Source organism: Syzygium oleosum, unplaced genomic scaffold (assembly GCF_021117445.2).
Source record: "Syzygium oleosum isolate NSW1041296 unplaced genomic scaffold, Sole_v2.1 Sole_v2.22, whole genome shotgun sequence".
Lineage (NCBI taxonomy): Eukaryota > Viridiplantae > Streptophyta > Magnoliopsida > Myrtales > Myrtaceae > Syzygium > Syzygium oleosum.
In genome coordinates, this window is record NW_026607506.1 from 1,807,335 (window position 1) to 1,824,451 (window position 17,117).

The 17,117-nt window shown below is 40.8% G+C and overlaps 1 protein-coding gene and 1 pseudogene across 1 annotated transcript; both read right to left on the reverse strand.

Moving 5' to 3' along the window:
* Positions 1–1,281: 1,281 nt before the first annotated feature.
* LOC115669800 (NAC domain-containing protein 83-like) lies at positions 1,282–4,730 on the reverse strand (annotated as a pseudogene).
* Positions 4,731–8,721: 3,991 nt separating this feature from the next.
* Positions 8,722–12,788, reverse strand: LOC115669801 (NAC domain-containing protein 83-like). The gene is made up of 6 exons (XM_030590934.2): positions 12,653–12,788; positions 11,920–12,120; positions 11,598–11,827; positions 11,350–11,481; positions 10,453–10,783; positions 8,722–9,914 (listed from the first exon to the last, which is right to left on the reverse strand). The coding sequence occupies exons 2-6, from the start codon at positions 12,068–12,070 to the stop codon at positions 9,592–9,594; spliced, it is 1,167 nt and encodes a 388-aa protein (XP_030446794.1). The 5' UTR covers positions 12,071–12,120; positions 12,653–12,788; the 3' UTR covers positions 8,722–9,591.
* Positions 12,789–17,117: the final 4,329 nt, after the last annotated feature.

Genomic DNA, 17,117 nt, shown 5'->3' on the forward strand with positions numbered 1-17,117 from the left:
CCCCAACGCCTCCCCGTCAGATCGTGCGTCGTGGACCCCGCGCATGGGGGGGGAGAAAACAATCCTTAAAGGAGTCGAAATCAAGATTAAAAAAAAGAAAGAAGAAAAGAACAATACCCCAGAAAAGAAATCTCTTTAGAGAAATCCTCCGAGACATGTTCACGGAGCATGTGCAATGATCCGCAGCGTTGAAAAGAACATTTCGTAGGGGTAGGCTCGTCTTTTCGGGCGCCCCCGGCTTTAGTGGGTGCCGGGGGTGTCGCCGCCGTCCGCCGCCCCGATCGGGGTGGGCCGGGGGGACGGAGCTCGGCGGGGGAAGCAGGGGCATGCGTGTCTCTGACTTTATCCCGAAATTATGAGTCGTGTAGATAATGCTTAATAATGCATGGCAAATTGCAATATTTATTGTGTGCAGGCGCAGGAGCAATTAGGTGAGGCAGAACTTTGACTTTGGGGGCCTTTCCAGCCGCTATTGCCGGGTACCTGTGCTCGCACCATCGCTGCTCCAATTATTGTGTTTCGATTGCTGCCGAGTCTCGTCCAGAATGATGATGATCCCATGAATCGAAAGGGTCTAAAGAATGAAAAGGGTGAGAAAAAAATTCTAATGAAGCTACCAAAAAAACCGCGAGAGGAAACGGGTCGAAGGTGTATTTTATTATTTCGCGAGTGACATGGGGCATTAGACCAAGAGTTCGCTCGATATGGTTGTGGTTGTGGGTGCGGTTGCGAGCATAACCCGTGCCATGCTCGTTTTTAAGGCTGCAACGCCTTGGAACTGCTAGTTGTAGAGGCGCCATCGGGGTTGCGAATTCACCAAACGCCGCCTTGTAAAGACTGTTCTGCGGCTGATGCTTCTGCTGAAAACCTGTGGAAAACTGTAGCTAAAGGCTACATGACAATGCCTCCTACTACAACGCAGTGCTGCTGAGTGCAAAATGTTATTTCAGGATTTGGGTCCAAGAGCTGAAGGGCCCAATCGGATGCATTAACTCAAGGTCCTGAGAGAGTTCAGTCGGGCCATCATAAGCCCAGAACTTATCACCAAATCTTCGTTGATGAGCCGAACCACAGATGCTTTTTGCCTAATGATCCAAAATATCCAAAACATCCAACTGATGTTTTTATATGTACTAAAAAGCTCTCAAGTCGCAAACAAACAGAGAAACACTACTGTTAAATGAAACTTATGCAGATTAAACAAACCCAGATAGCATACCTTTGTCTTGCATGTTTATTTATTTCACATTTCACCTGCAAGTACTTAAAATCAAGCTAGGCTTGATAAAAACAGATCTGTCTCCCCCATTGAATAAATAAAATCCAATCCCCCTAAGCCATAATCTAGTAAATCGTCTCGGGTGGTCAATGCCAACTCAATGTACCCGCGATTATTCCATCAATAGCATAAAAAGCATGTACAAGAATCCAACCTAGAACAGGTAGAATGTATCTGAACAACATCAGTACAGGCGGCAGGATTGCTGGCCTACTTGATGAAAACTTTGCCTTTTGGCTGCATGCCCATCAGTGACTGTGAGTACTGACGAGATGAACTAGAATGGCATGAAGCACAGGCACTTCTTCTGGAGCTTCTTCAATGTTCCATCAGTCTTCGTTCTTCCACCAGGACTAGGAGAAGGCGCTCGGCCGCTGTTTGACCCATCACTACTCTGAGAACTCGATGTTGGAAGGTACTTCCTCTTGGGCTTCTTCAGCCTCCCATCTGTCTTGTTTCTTCCATCAGCAGATGGTGTCTGGCTATTGTTCGACGGTTCACTGCTCTGAGAATCTGAAGTCAATGGCGGACCGCTGTCCCTGTTGACTGCTTTGCCAGCATCTCCGGCATTCTCTGAAGATCTCTCTTCGATAGGCAATCCTGTAAGTTAGCACCAGCTATTCAGGACCCTTATCTGAATGAAATATTGTACTGACTTGGCAAGGTTTAGGATGAACAAAACATTGGCTTAATAGGGGGATAAAGTAGATTTTTTAATCAAATTAATTTCCTTGTGGTTAGCAGTCTAAATGCATCAAAATTACAAAATCATATATATAGGGATTCTAACATCATAGGACCTTAAACCACACAATCACTGAAGTTTCTTGATCAGACAGGCAAATTTCACTGCAATGACTAGAACTTAGGAAATACTGATGTCAGTTAAGCTGGTCAATGATATTAATTACCAATCAGGCTACATTATTAGCTATAGCTAATCAATCACATATGTTCACATGAACTAAAAACCGTGTTCTCCTTTCTCATACGATGCGGACATAACATGTGCAGGCCTTGAAGGTGATTGTCACCATAAAAACGAGCAGCATCAATGATCAGATAGTATGAACCAGCAGTAGCGCCTCTTTATCGAAAACCGGATGCAAGGAGGCCAAAGAAGATACCTGAAATCGCTGCTTGGACAACAATGTCATCTGGTTTTGAAGAATCAGAGACACTAAGGTTGCAACCAGCGTCCTTATGCTCTACATGATCTCCACTTTCAGCTTCTAAGTCCAGCATCGCGTCCGGATAATCAAAGCATTCATCTGACAACATGGTCATGCAGCTTGAATTATCCGAACCGCCGGAAGACGGCGATGGTGTAAAGAGAAGGTCCAGCAATTCTAAGTAGCCACCAGGATCAATATGGTCCAACTCAGGCAGATTTTCAACAGGTTGAATAGGAAGGATACTGGTTACACGTTGCATAATATTGCTGGAACCGGTGTCAACCTACAACAGATAAAAAGTCTTGATAAGCCAGGAGATAGCAACATTCTGGAGGCAACAGCAGTGAATAGCGTCCATGTAACCAAGCACGAGGATGCAGATTATTACAATAAGCAAGAAATCCTTATTTTCATAGTCTAGACATCCAATCACGAGAAAGTTATGGAAAAGATCATTTACAAGCATATTTCAATAGTGAAGATCATTCTTTTACTATATTATGAGCCAACTGATCCAAGACACGTATTGGTAGTTACTGATAATCTCAACCACAACTTTCACCAGATCACTTGGCAACTGAAACACAACTATCGTTATCTCAGAACTTCTCTGTTCTTCTCAGACTAATGCGGTAAGTTTACATTTTCTGATCAATTGAACAAATATTCAGTGAGTGAACATAATACTCTTATTTTGATGCTTCAGCATCTTGAAAATTCACGACCGTAAGTCATTCAAAGTAGTAAATTTACATACTTTCCTACGTTAACGAGACGTTGCTAATCAATCTAATTTTATTCATGAACGTAGGAAGAAGCGAGCAACCACAAATAAGTCTGTAAGGTGCACCTGCATCTGGTTTGTTACGCATTGCCCGGTAGGTATGTTGAAATTATGTGGACGCAGTGAGTAAACGTAGTTTTCACTGTCAGATAGTGGCGAGCTGCAACTGCGGAAGACCAGGCAGAGCGAATTAGCATCCTGCACAAAATCCAACCCAAACTGAACATTAACTGGCAGTATGATTAAGGAGGAAGAGAGGGGAAGGAAAAATGCATCAATGAATTAGCATAGACAACGTGGAATTCGGGTAATACCCTTGCCGGAACAGCTTCTCTTGACACGTTTGGAGTTATATAGTACTCCAGCATCAGCCAATTAGTTTTTTCAACATGCGGACCTCGTCCTTTATAGAATTCACGAGTTGCTTCCCAACCAGTGATGGAAGCATCGCCATATATCTCACGGGGTTGTCCTCTAGGCTTCCAGAATCCGCCTTCTGCCCCTCTGTTCTCCGTTGAGGTTATGTAGTACCACTTATTTTCTGCTAAGATCATTTATGGCAAGTAATGTTAGTCAACATGGGCAATCTTTTAGCAGCACACTGGCACGTAAAGCGGAGTTTGGGGAGCAGATCACCTGGCAAAGTTTCAGGCAGGCGGTTGAAAGGGTTCACATCTGTTATCACATCTGCCGGAACAGAGCGTCCTTCAGCCATGTACTTCATGTACCTGAAAAGCTCCTCATGTGTCCAGGATTCATCCAGAGCGGCGGCAGCTGGAGGACACATCTCGAGCAATATCGGAGAAAGGTGAAATTGCTCAGCGAACAAACTTCTTCCTGGACCGAGCACAAACAGAAAGTCAATGATGGTAACAAATTATGGTCAGCAAAACCACGGACGAGATGGCAGAGACTAATCCATCAGCCTGCAGACATGTTATTCTACTTGGAGTCCTCGAAATCATTGCGATGCAAAGGACTAAGGAGTAAAGACAATGTAATGGATACCCAAAAAGCGGTAAATCCACACCAGTTTTCTTTGGTAACTCTCTCAAACCAGACCCGACACAACCCAAGTTTTCATTTCCAGCACCCCTCTTGAACAAGAACTTCAGAACCAGAATCAGATGCGGCCGTCTCAACCGGCACACCCGGCAGAGATCGGACCAAAAATGATCCACAAGGCAATCGAGCGCCATGGCCATGAAGCACGGGGGAGCTTCTACTGAAACTGAACTCGGAAACTATCCGCCGTGTAATAACAGGCTAGAGACAACAGCGGAAACGCGAACCGATCGAGCTAAACGGGATGCGCCGAAGTCGAGATGAGAACTAAGAAACAGCAGCGTTGAGGGAATTGAATCACACAGAATTCCTAACCTGGAGGAGATGATGACGGAGAAGAACCAGAAGGAGGAGAAGAAGAACGAACCGGCCACAGCTCAAATTCCTTAGCAACTACTCAACTGAGAAATGGGCGGGGCGCGCGTATTTATAGGCTGCTCCTGAAGTGCAGATACTTAACTCAACCGTGGTTTTTCTTTTTGCCTTATTTTTTTAAATCCAGGACTCAACCATGGTTAATTATGCCACAAGCGGAAACCGATCGAGCCGATTTCAGGCCGGAAGAAGAAATGAGCGGCCCTAGTAAGAAAGCCATCGTAGATGGAAAACTTAATTATGGATACTTTTGTCTTTCAAGTGAAACATCGCGACATCTTTTGAGTTTTCCAAAAAAGCGCGGATAATATTTTGTAAGGAGAGCTGGTACGCCTTTTTGGCATTTGGCCCATCTTCATGTACCAGTCGCGTGGCTATCCTGATAGAATCATTCAATCATTTTATCACGCGGCGTAAATTTCAGGAATGTTTTCGAGTTCCAACCTATTATCGACCTAAGCCATCAAATTGGTTGTTGAATTTCAATGAAATATCAATATTCGAATTTTACAAAACTATAGAAAAAAAAAAGTCATATGTGGACTCAAGTATCAATATTCGAGTATTATGAAAATTCAAGTGCTTCCAATTTTAGAAAAGTCAGAGTGTGCGAATTACAAGTTAAATATGAATTAAAAAGTAAAAGTAAATCCAAACATGTTAAACAATCATGAATGAAACACCGGTTTGTACAAGACTGAACAGAGCTTTTCAGTATGTAAATTTACATATGGGCATTTTATAAATTGTGAAAATTCCGAGTGTGTTGTATTGAATTAGATCTAAAGCATATATCTGTCGGAAAATTTAGCTTAAGTAAAAAAACACAAAAGGTAAAAAGTTCATATTAACCACGATTGGTCAAAGTCTTGGCAAAAGCGTCGCCAACGAGTGGTTCGTCCATGCGCGCCTTCTCATTCGCCGCGCAACTGGCGACCGATCAGCGGGGCCCACCGTCTCCACAGCATAGCTGGTGATGGTGGATGGTGATGTCACGGGTCAGAGACATCATCGTAATCTGTCCAGTAAGACCTCGACACGTTGGAGAGCGTAGAGGTTTGTCCTTCTCGTGCTGATGTCATCTGGGGGAAATTCGCTGGATTGGTGATGATGTGACCCGTGTTATATCTTCGTAAACGGTCACATCATCAATATATATATATATATAAATCTAGATTAGTGTAACGTGGTCGAAAAGTGATTGATTTGGGTCATTTGATTAAATTAGTTTGATCACAACATTTTGACAATGTGACCGGGCGAATCTATCTTGGTTCGGCACAAGATTTGTCCTCGACGAATTGGTAATGAGCAACGCTCGGTGGTGCTGAGAAAATTTGATCGACGAAGATTTTTTAATTTAGTAACATATGTTATTTTCACTAGTAGAATAAACTTATTAATTTTTACCGCGTAGAGTTACCGGTCTCGTGTTTAGCCGCCGGCACCTATAGACATGCTTATTGGATAGGTTTGGACTAAATCCGCTTTGCTCGGGGCTGAACCTCTTAAATCCGTGAAATCAGATATTTAGTCTTTGACCTTGTGCGTTTTTTTTCGAATCAAAATCTTTGAACTTTTGATTTGTTTAACTAAGTTCCCGAACTTGTATAAGTATTCCAATGATGTCCTTCCGGCTCTAAATTTGACTAATTGGAGCACGCGGGTTTGTCGGGGCCCCAAAGAGAGTTTTGGCATTGAAATATAGAGTGTAGTATTCGTGTTGAGAAATACATGAAGTAAAGAAGGCATTGACCACATGTAGACCCACTTTAATAAAATGCTTTTCCTCCGAGATGGTTTGTTCCTTCTCTTGTCTTGATCTGGTTTGTCTCAAGGAGGATCACGTGCCGACACCAAAAGTCCTAGTCAAACAGAACGTTTGGCATAGAGCCAAGAGGTGACCGAGCTTACGACTTAGTTTCTTAATCCACAAGTCGGGCCATCCATCAAAACGAAAACTTCCACCCAAAATCGATTTTGTCATGTCAATCGATCCAATCCACTTTCACTGTTATACTATTTAAATAATAAATCGCATATTTATCTAATAACTTTAGCTGTTAAAATAATTAACAGTGATGCTATAAATCTCACATGGTATCAGTGCAAGAAGATCCCGAAGTCAAATCTTTCCAGATTTCTATTTGCTCTCCTCAATTGCATATTTTCACGCTTTAGGCTTAGCAAAAAATTCAACCTGCGTGTGATAGGGAGTATTAAAATATTTAAAATAATATGCCCATTTCATTTGTATCTTTTCTAGGTAGTCCGTTTGAAGAGCTATATACTTTTTTTTTGGGTCATAAAAGAGCTATGTACTTTCCATGATGGGTTGAGTGTCGAAAGCTATCGCCCCCTGAAAAAATAAGGGTTAATATCACGAAAAATCCTCAAATTGATACATTTATGATAAATTTACCCAAAATTATTTTTTTGACCACAAAAAACCCAATCTGTTATACCCGTGACAATTTTAACCAGAACTATTTTTTTGACAACCAAAAACCTCACACTGGTACACCTGTGACAATTTTAACCCGAACTAATTTTTTGACCACAAAAAATAAAAAATCGGTACACCTATGACAAATTTACCCTCCATTAGTTTCCGTTAAATTTTACTGTCAAATTGCTAAGTTTAATGACACGTGGTAGTTGACAGGTGTACCGATTTAAGGTTTTACCCCTCTATTTGTCACAAGTTTACCAATTTATGATTTTTCGTGATATTAATTTAATTTAACGGACATTAACGGAGGGTAAAATTAATCATAAATGTATCAGTTTGAGGTTTTTAGTGGTCAAAAAATTAGTTCGGGGTAAAATTATCACATATGTACCAATTTGGGGTTTTTGGTGGTCAAAAAATTAGTTCGGAGTAAAATTGTCACAATTATACCAGTTTTGAATTTTTGGTGGTAAAAAAAATTGTTCAAGATAAAATTGTCACAAGTGTACCAGTTTAGGGTTTTTTGTGATAAAAAAAATAGTTCAGGGTAAATTTATCACAGGTATATCCATTTAGGGTTTTTCGTGGTATTAACCCAAAAAAAGTCAATGCTCATCTGGAAATTAGTATGTGAGTGTAGAAGATTAGTTAAAAAAGAGACTAGCGATGATCCTCGAAGAGAGACAAATCATTACACAAGTGACAATACATATACTAAATTGAATCTTAACCGTTAAAGATAGTGACTCCCAATGTTGGTCTCACGTGGATCCGACCAAATTAGATGGTCCAAATTTGATTTAATATATGTTTCAAAATACTTGCTTATGCTCATCATGCCGAATATATGCATGGAGCAGGGCATGAATCAACGACAACTCCAGTTACTAATGGTAGCCTAGTGGCGATAAAGCCTATTATATTTCACGAGTTCGCTAGTTCAATGATGCAGAAGCATCAAATTCCACTAAAAACAATTTGATTCTTTGCAAACAAAGGAGATTTTGGCCACATCACGATCCAATCGGTCTAGTAAGGAGAAAGTGTATACTATGGAATTCTATAAATTGAAGAATAAAGGCTATTTCAACTTAATCAAAGGTTAGAGGGTTGTTTCCCAATTAAGTATGTTTACTAATATGAGTATGTGTTGCAGTTCAAGTTGGATTCCTAATTTGATACTTCCTACTTTAGTATTTCTCAGTGTATACTATGAAATATAGAGTGTAGTATTCGTGTTGAGAAATACATGAAGTAAAGAAGGTATTGCGCACCTACAGACATACTTTAGTAGGATTACACGTGCATACCTGGCCGAAATTATGAGTCGTGTAGATAATGCTTAATAATGCATTGCAAATTGCAATATTTATTGTGTGCAGGCGCAGGAGCATTAGGTGAAGCAGAACTTTGACTTTGGGGGCCTTTTCGGCCGCTATTGCCGGGTACCTGTGTTCGCACCATCGCTGCTTCAATTATTGTGTTTCGATTGCTGCCAAGTCTCTTCCAGAATGATGATCCCATGAATCGAAAGGGTCTAAGAAAGAAAAGGGTGAGAAAAAAATCTAATGAAACTACCGAAAAAACTGCGAGAGGAAACGGGTCGAAGGTGTATTTTATTATTTCGCGAGTGACATGGGGCATTAGACCAGGAGTTCGCTCGATATGGTTGTGGGTGCGGTTGCGAGCATAACCTGTACCATGCTCGTTTTTCAGGCTGCAACGCCTCGAAACTGCTAGTTGTGGAGGCGCCATCGGGGTTGCGAATTCGCCAAACGCCGCCTTGTAAAGACTATTCTGCGGCTGATGTTTCTGCTGAAAACCTGTACAAAACTGTCGCTAAAGGCTACATGACAATGCCTCCTACCACAAGGCAGTGCTGCTGAGTGCAAAATGTTATTTCAGGATTTGGGTCCAAGAGCTGAAACGCCCAATCGGATGCATTTACTCAAGGTCCCGAGAGAGTTCAGTCGGGCCATCATAAGCCCGGAACTTATCACCAAATCTTCGTTGATGAGCCGAACCACAGATGCTTTACTTAATGATCCAAAACATCCAACTGATGTTTTTATATGTACTAAAAGCTCTCAAGCCGCAAACAAACAGTGAAACAGCTACTGTTAAATGAAACTTATGCAGATTAAACAAACCCAGATAGCATACCTTTGTCTTGAATGTTTATTTATTTCACATTTCACCTGCAAGTACTTGAAATCAAGCTAGGCTTGATAAAAACAGATCTGTCTCCCCCATTGAATAAATAAAATCCTAAGCCATAATCTAGTAAATCGTCTCGGGTGGTGGATGCCACCTCAATGTACCCGCGATTATTCCATCAATAGCATAAAAAGCATGTACAAGAATCCAACCTAGAACATGCGGCAGGATTGCTGGCCTACTTGATGAAAACTTTGCCTTTTGGCTGCATGCCCATCAGTGCTGTGAGTACTGGCGAGACGAACTAGAATGGCATGAAGCACAGGTACTTCTTCTGGAGCTTCTTCAATGTTCCATCAGTCTTCGTTCTTCCACCAGGACTAGGAGAAGGCGCTTGGCCGCTGTTTGACCCATCACTACTCTGAGAACTCGAAGTTGAAAGGTACTTCCTCTTGAGCTTCTTCAGCCTCCCATCTGTCTTGTTTCTTCCATCAGCAGATGGTGTCTGGCTATTGTTCAACGGTTCACTGCTCTGAGAATCTGAAGTCAATGGCCGACTGCTGTCCCTGTTGACTGCTTTGCCAGCATCTCTGGCATTCTCTGAATATCTCTCTTCGATAGGCAATCCTGTAAGTTAGCACCAGCTATTCAGGACCCTTCACTAAATGGTGATCTGAATGAAATATTGTACTGACTTGGCAAGGTTTAGGATGAACAAAACAATGGCTTAAAAGGGGGAAAAGTAGATTTTTTAATCAAATTAATTTCCTTGTCGTTAGCAGTCTAAATGCATCGAAATTACAAAATCATATATATAGGGATTCTAACATCATAGGACCTTAAACCACACAATCACTGAAGTTTCTTGATCAGACAGGCAAATTTCACTGCAATGACTAGAACTTAGGAAGTCCTGATGTCAGTTAAGCTGGTCAATGATATTAATTACCAATTAGGCTACATTATTAGCTATAGCTAATCAATCACATATGTTCACATGAACTAAAAACCGTGTTCTCCTTTCTCATACGATGCAGACATAACATGTGCAGGCCTTGAAGGTGATTGTCACCATAAAAACGAGCAGCATCAATGATCAGACAGTACGAACCAGCAGTAGCACCTCTTTATCAAAAACCAGATGCAAGGAGGCCAAAGAAGATACCTGAAATCGCTGCTTGGACAACAATGTCATCTGGTTTTGAAGAATCAGAGACACTAAGGTTGCAACCAGCGTCCTTATGCTCTACATGATCTCCACTTTCAGCTTCTAAGTCCAGCATTGCGTCCGGATAATCAAAGCATTCATCTGACAACATGGTCATGCAGCTTGAATTATCCGAACCGCCGGAAGAAGGCGATGGTGTAAAGAGAAGGTCCAGCAATTCTAAGTAGCCACCAGAATCAGTATGATCCAACTCAGCTGGATTTTCAACAGGTTGAATAGGAAGGATACTGGTTACACGTTGCATAATATTGCAGGAACCGGTGTCAACCTACAACAGATAAAAGTCTTGATAAGCCAGGAGATAGCAACATTCTGGAGGCAGCCGCAGTGAATAGCGTCCATGTAACCAAGCATGAGGATGCAGATTATTACAATAAGCAAGAAATCCTTATTTTCATAGTCTAGACATCCAATCACAAGAAAGTTATGGAAAAGATCATTTACAAGCATATTTCAATAGTGAAGATCATTCTTTTACTATATTATGAGCCAACTGATCCAAGGCACGTATTGGTAGTTACTGACAATCTCAACCACAACTTTCACGAGATCACTTGGCAATTGAAACACAACTATCGTTAACTCAGAACTTCTCTGTTCTTCTCAGACCAATGCGGTAAGTTTACATTTTCTGATCAATTGAACAAATATTCAGTTAGTGAACATAATACTCTTATTTTGATGCTTCAGCATCTTGAAAATTCACGACCGTAAGTCATTCAAAGTAGTAAATTTACATACTTTCCTACGTTAACTAGACGTTGCTAATCAATCTAATTTTATTCATGAACGTAGGAAGAAGCGAGCAACCGCAAAGAAGTCTGTAAGGTGCACCTGCATCTGGTTTGTTACACGTTGCCCGGTAGGTATGTTGAAATTACATGGACGCAGTGAGTAAACGTAGTTTTCACTGTCAGATAGTGGCGAGTTGCAACTGCGGAAGACCAGGCAGAGCGAATTAGCATCCTGCACAAAATCCAACCCAAACTGAACATTAACTGGCAGTATGATTAAGGAGGAGGAGAGGGGAAGGAAAAATGCATCAATGAATTAGCATAGACAACGTGGAATTCGGGTAATACCCTTGCCGGAACAGCTTCTCTTGACACATTCGGAGTTGTATAGTACTCCAGCATCAACCAATTAGTTTTTTCAACATGCGGACCTTGTCCTTCATAGAATTCATGAGTTGCTTCCCAACCAGTGATGGAAGCATCACCATATATCTCACGGGGTTGTCCTCTAGGCTTCCAGAATCCGCCTTCTGCCCCTCTGTTCTCCATTGAGGTTATGTAGTACCACTTATTTTCTCCTAAGATCATTTATGGCAAGTAATGTAAGTCAACATGGGCAATCTTTTAGCAGCACACTGGCATGTAAAGCGGAGTTTGGGGAGCAGATCACCTGGCAAAGTTTCAGGCAGGCGGTTGAAAGGGTTCACATCTGTTATCACATCTGCCGGAACAGAGCGTCCTTCAGCCATGTACTTCATGTACCTGAAAAACTCCTCACGTGTCCAGGATTCATCCAGAGCGGCGGCGGCTGGAGGACACATCTCGAGCAATATCGGAGAAAGGTGAAATTGCTCAGCGAACAAACTTCTTCCTGGACCGAGAACAAACAGAAAGTCAATGATGGTAACAAATTATGGTCAGCAAAACCACGGACGAGATGGCAGAGACTAATCCATCAGCCTGCATATATGTTATTCTACTTGGAGTCCTCGAAATCATTGCGATGCAAAGGACTAAGGAGTAAAGACAATGTAATGGATACCCAAAAAGCGGTAAATCTACACCAGTTTTCTTTGACAACTCTCTCAAACGAGACCCGACACAACGCAAGTTTTCATTTCCAGCACCCCTCTTGAACAAGAACTTCAGAACCAGAATCAGATGCGGCCGTCTCAACCGGCACACCCGGCAGAGATCGGACCAAAAATGATCCACAAGGCAATCGAACGCCATGGCCATGAAGCACGGGGGAGCTTCTACTGAAACTGAACTCGGAAACTATCCGCCGTGTAATAACAGGCTAGAGACAACAGCGGAAACGCGAACCGATCGAGCTAAACGGGATGCGTCGAGAACTACGAAATAGCAGCGTTGAGGGAATTGAATCACACAGAATTCCTAACCTGGAAGAGATGATGACGAAGAAGAACGAGAAGAAGAAGAACAAGAACCAGAAGAAGCAGAAGAAGAACGAACCGGCCACGGCTCAAATTCCTTAGCAACTACTCAAGAGAGAAATTGCGCGCGTATTTATAGGCTGCTCCCGAAGTGCAGACACTTAACTCAACCACGGTTTTTCTTTTTGCCTTGTTCTTTAAATCCAGGACTTAACCATGGTTAATTATGCCGCAAGCGGAAACCAACCGAGCCGATTTCAGGCCGGAAGAAGAAATGAGCGGCCCTAGTAAGAAAGCCATCGTAGATGGTAAACTCAATTACGGATACTTTTGTCTTTCAACTGAAACATCGCGACATCTTTTAAGTTTTCCCAAAAAGCGCGGATAATATTTTGTAAGGAGAGCTGGTGCGCTTTTTTGGCATTTGGCCTATCTTCATATACCGATCGCGTGACTATCCAGACCGAATCATTCAATCATTTTATCACGTGGCGTAAATTTCGGGAATGTTTTTGAGTTCCAACCTATTATCGACCTAAGCCATCACATTGGTCGTTGAATTTCAATGAAATATCACTATTCGAATTTTACAAAATTACGAAAAAAAAAGGAAGTCATATGTGGACTCGAGTATCATGAAAATTCAAGTGCTTCTAATTTTAGGAAAGTCAAAGTGTGCGAATTGCGAGTTAAATGTGAATTAAAAAGTAAAAGTAAATCTAAACATATTAAACAGTCACGAATGAAACGCCGGTTTGTACAAGACTGAGCAGAGCTTTTTTCGCCGAAATTTAAATCTTGATAAACAGATCGTATATAAATTTACATATGGGCATTTTATAAATCCTGAAAATTCCGAGCGTATTGTATTGAATTAGATTTAAAGCATATCTGTCGGAAAATTTAGCTTAAGTAAAAAAGCCAAAAGGTGAAAAGTTTATTACCCACGATTGGTCAAAGTCTCGGCAAAGCGTCCCTTACAAGTCGTTCGTCCGTGCGCGCGCCTTCTCATGCCCCGATCAGCACCGTCTCCACAGCATAGCTGGAGTCGCGATGGTGGATGGTCATGGTCACGGGTCAGAGACATCATCGTAAGCCGTCCAGTAAGACCTCGACACGTTGGAGAGCGAAGGAGGTTGTCCTTCTCGTGCTGATGTCATATGGGGGGGGGGGGGGCCCCAGCTTCTCGGTCGGTCGGTCGTTTCTCCGAAAGCTTCACTAGCGCTAATTGGACCGTACCCGGGGGGATAAGGTCGGATTCTTCGTTTTTAGGCTGGAAATTTAGGAGGACGAAAATGGTGGAAGATGCCTTTGGCCTGCTTGGGACTTGGGCAATTTGAATTGACTAGGGTGGAATCAATTAGAAAACGAAGAAATTCGTTGGGTTGGTGATAATGTGGTCACAATGATTTTAGGCCTCCATGTTGTATCTTAGTCAAAAGTCACATTATCAATATATAAATATATATATATATATATTAATTAGATTAGTGTAACGTGATCGAAAAGTGATTGATTTGAGACATTTGACTAAATTAGTTTGACCATAACATTTCGACAATGTGATCGGGCGAATCTATCTTGATTCGGCACGAGATTTGTCCCCGACGAATTGGTGCATGATGGTGGTTCTAGATGACATTAAGGCTGCGCATGGCAATTATTCTGTGTCCAGAAATAGATTTTGGGCAAAAATGATTCTTTTTGATTATGTGCCCGGAAATAATTTCTAAGCATTTGAAGGCCTTTGGTAACTGTCCAAAATTTCTATTCTTAGAATAGAAAAAAATAGAAATTTGTTTGGTAACTACACAAAATTTCTTTTTATTAATAATATTTTAATAATACTTTAAATTTTTAAATATTTCTTTCTCTTTTTTTTTTCCTTTCTTTCCCCTCCCTTCCTTGGCCATGGCCGGCCGCCGGCATCGGCGATCGGCCACAGGCCAGGGCCGGCGAGGGTGTCGCAGCCCTCGCCGCCGGCCTCGCCTTGGTTTGGCGAGGACTCACCGTCGTGGCTGCGAGCCACCCTTGCCCAGGCAACGAGGGGGACCCTCGCCGGCCTTGGCTTGTGACCGGTCGCCGGCAGCCGACGGGTGGGTCAAAGAACAACAACAAACAAAAAAAAAAGAAACAAACCAAGAATCAATTCAGGAAAAATTATTTCAGAATCAAGAAGCTAGTTTTTTTTGCTTCTTGATTTTGTTCCAAAATTAATTTTGGGCACAATTTTTTACAAAATTGTGCTCGAGCACAAAAAATTTAACAAACGGATTTCTGTTCCCAAATTGATTATGGGAACAAAAGAACAGATTCAGTTACTATTTGGCAAGTTGCCAAACACACCCTTATTAAACGAGATTATGACTTTGTTTCTTAATCCACAAGTAGGGCCATCGATCAAAACGAAAACTTCCACCCAAAATCGATTTTGTCATGTCGATCGATATGATCCATCTTCACTATTACAATATTTAAATAATAAATCGCGCATTTATCTAACAACTTAAGCTGTTAAAATAATTGACAGTGATGCCATAAATCTCATATGGTATCAGAGCAAGAAGGTCCCGAAGTCAAATCTTTCCAGACTTCTATTTGCCCTCCTCAATTGCATATTTTCACGCTTTAGGCTTAGCCAAAAATCCAGCCTACGTGTGATAGGGAGTATTAGAATATTTAAAATAATATGCCCATTTCATTTGTATCTTTTCTTGGTTGTCCGCTTGAAGAGCTATGTACTTTTTTTTTTGGTCATAAAAGAGCTATGTACTTTCCATGATGGGTTGAGTGTCAAAAGCTATTGCCCCCTGAAAAAATAAAGGTTAATACAACGAAAAATTATAAATTGGTACATTTATGATAAATTTATCAAAAATTATTTTTTTGATCACAAAAAATCCGAAATTGGTACACCTGTGATAATTTTATCCCGAACTATTTTTTTGACCATCAAAAACCTCACACTGATAAACCTGTGATAATTTTATCCCGAACTAATTTTTTTACCACAAAAAATTCAAAACCGGTATACCTGTGACAAATTTACCCTCTGTTAGTTTCCTTTAAATTTTACTATCAAATTGCTAAATTTAATGACACGTGGTAGTTGACAGGTGTACCGGTTTGGGATTTTACCCCTCTGTTTGTCACAAGTTTATCAATTTGTGATTTTTCATGATATCAATCCAATTTAACAGACACTAACGGAGGGTAAATTTGTCACAAATGTACCAGTTTGGGGTTTTTAGTGGTCAAAAAAGTAGTTCGGGATAAAATTATCACAGGTGTACCAATTTGGGGTTTTTTGTGGTCAAAAAATTAGTTCGGAGTAAAATTGTCACGAGTATATCAGTTTGGGATTTTTGATGGTCAAAAAAATAGTTCGAGGTAAAATTATCACAGCTGTACCAGTTTAGAATTTTTCATGGTATTAACCCAAAAAATAACAATGAAAAAGCGAAAAGTCAATGCTCATCTAGAAATTAGTATGCGAGTGTAAAAGATTAGTTAAAAAAGAGACTGTCGATGATCCTCGAAGAGAGACAAATCATTACACGAGTGACAATACATATACTAAGTTGAATCTTAATCGTTAAAGATAGTGACTCCCCGTGTGGGTCTCACGTGGATCCGACCAAATTAGACGGTCCAAATTTGATTTAATATATGTTTCAAAATACTTGCTTATGCTCATCATGCCGAATATATACATGGAGCAGGGCATGAATCAACGACAACTCCAGTTACTAATGATAGCCTAGGGGCGATTTAAGCCTATTATATTTCGTGAGTTCGCTAGTTCAATGATGCAGGAGCATCAAATTCCACTAAAAACAATTTGATTCTTTGTAAACAAAGGAGATTTTGGCCACATCATGATCGAATCGGTCTAGTAAGGAGAAAGTGTATACTATGGAATTTCTATAAATTGAAGAATAAAGGCTATTTCAACTTAATCAAAGGTTAGAGGGTTGTTTCCTAATTAAGTATGTTTACTAATATGAGTATGTGTTGCAGTTCAAGTTGGATTCCTAATTTGATACTTCCTACTTTAGTATTTCTTAGTTTGATGTTTCCTAATATAATGTTTCCCAGTTTAATGTTTCCTAGTTTTATATTTCCTAATGTGATGCTTCCCGATTAACGTTTCCTAATTTAATATTTCCTAATTCAACGCTTCCTAATTTGATGTTTCCTAGTTTAGTATATCCTAGTTTGATGTTTCCCAGTTTAACGTTTCCCAATTCAACGTTTCCTAGTTTAATGTTTTCTAGTTTAGTGCCGTGATTCATTTGGTTTTTAATTCAATTCGCTGCTGGTGAACCTTAAAATTCTTTATCTTAACTAATGGAACGTACCTTTATGCCTTGGTGGTGAACTATTCTATCCTAATCTTATTTTCCCTCACTCATCAAACGCTTTCATTGCGTCAAACATATTTAACAATCTCGCCCAAACTCATTACCAT

Bases quoted from the DNA above. Each gene is read 5' to 3' on its own strand.
- LOC115669801 (XM_030590934.2), bottom strand. From the start codon at position 12,070: ATGTGTCCTCCAGCCGCCGCCGCTCTGGATGAATCCTGGACACGTGAG. The intron at 10,784-11,349 runs GTGCACCTTACA...TATCTGTTGTAG, and splicing joins GTGTAACAAACCAGATGCAG to GTTGACACCGGTTCCTGCAA. The intron at 9,915-10,452 runs GTATCTTCTTTG...GCTAACTTACAG, and splicing joins TGTCCAAGCAGCGATTTCAG to GATTGCCTATCGAAGAGAGA.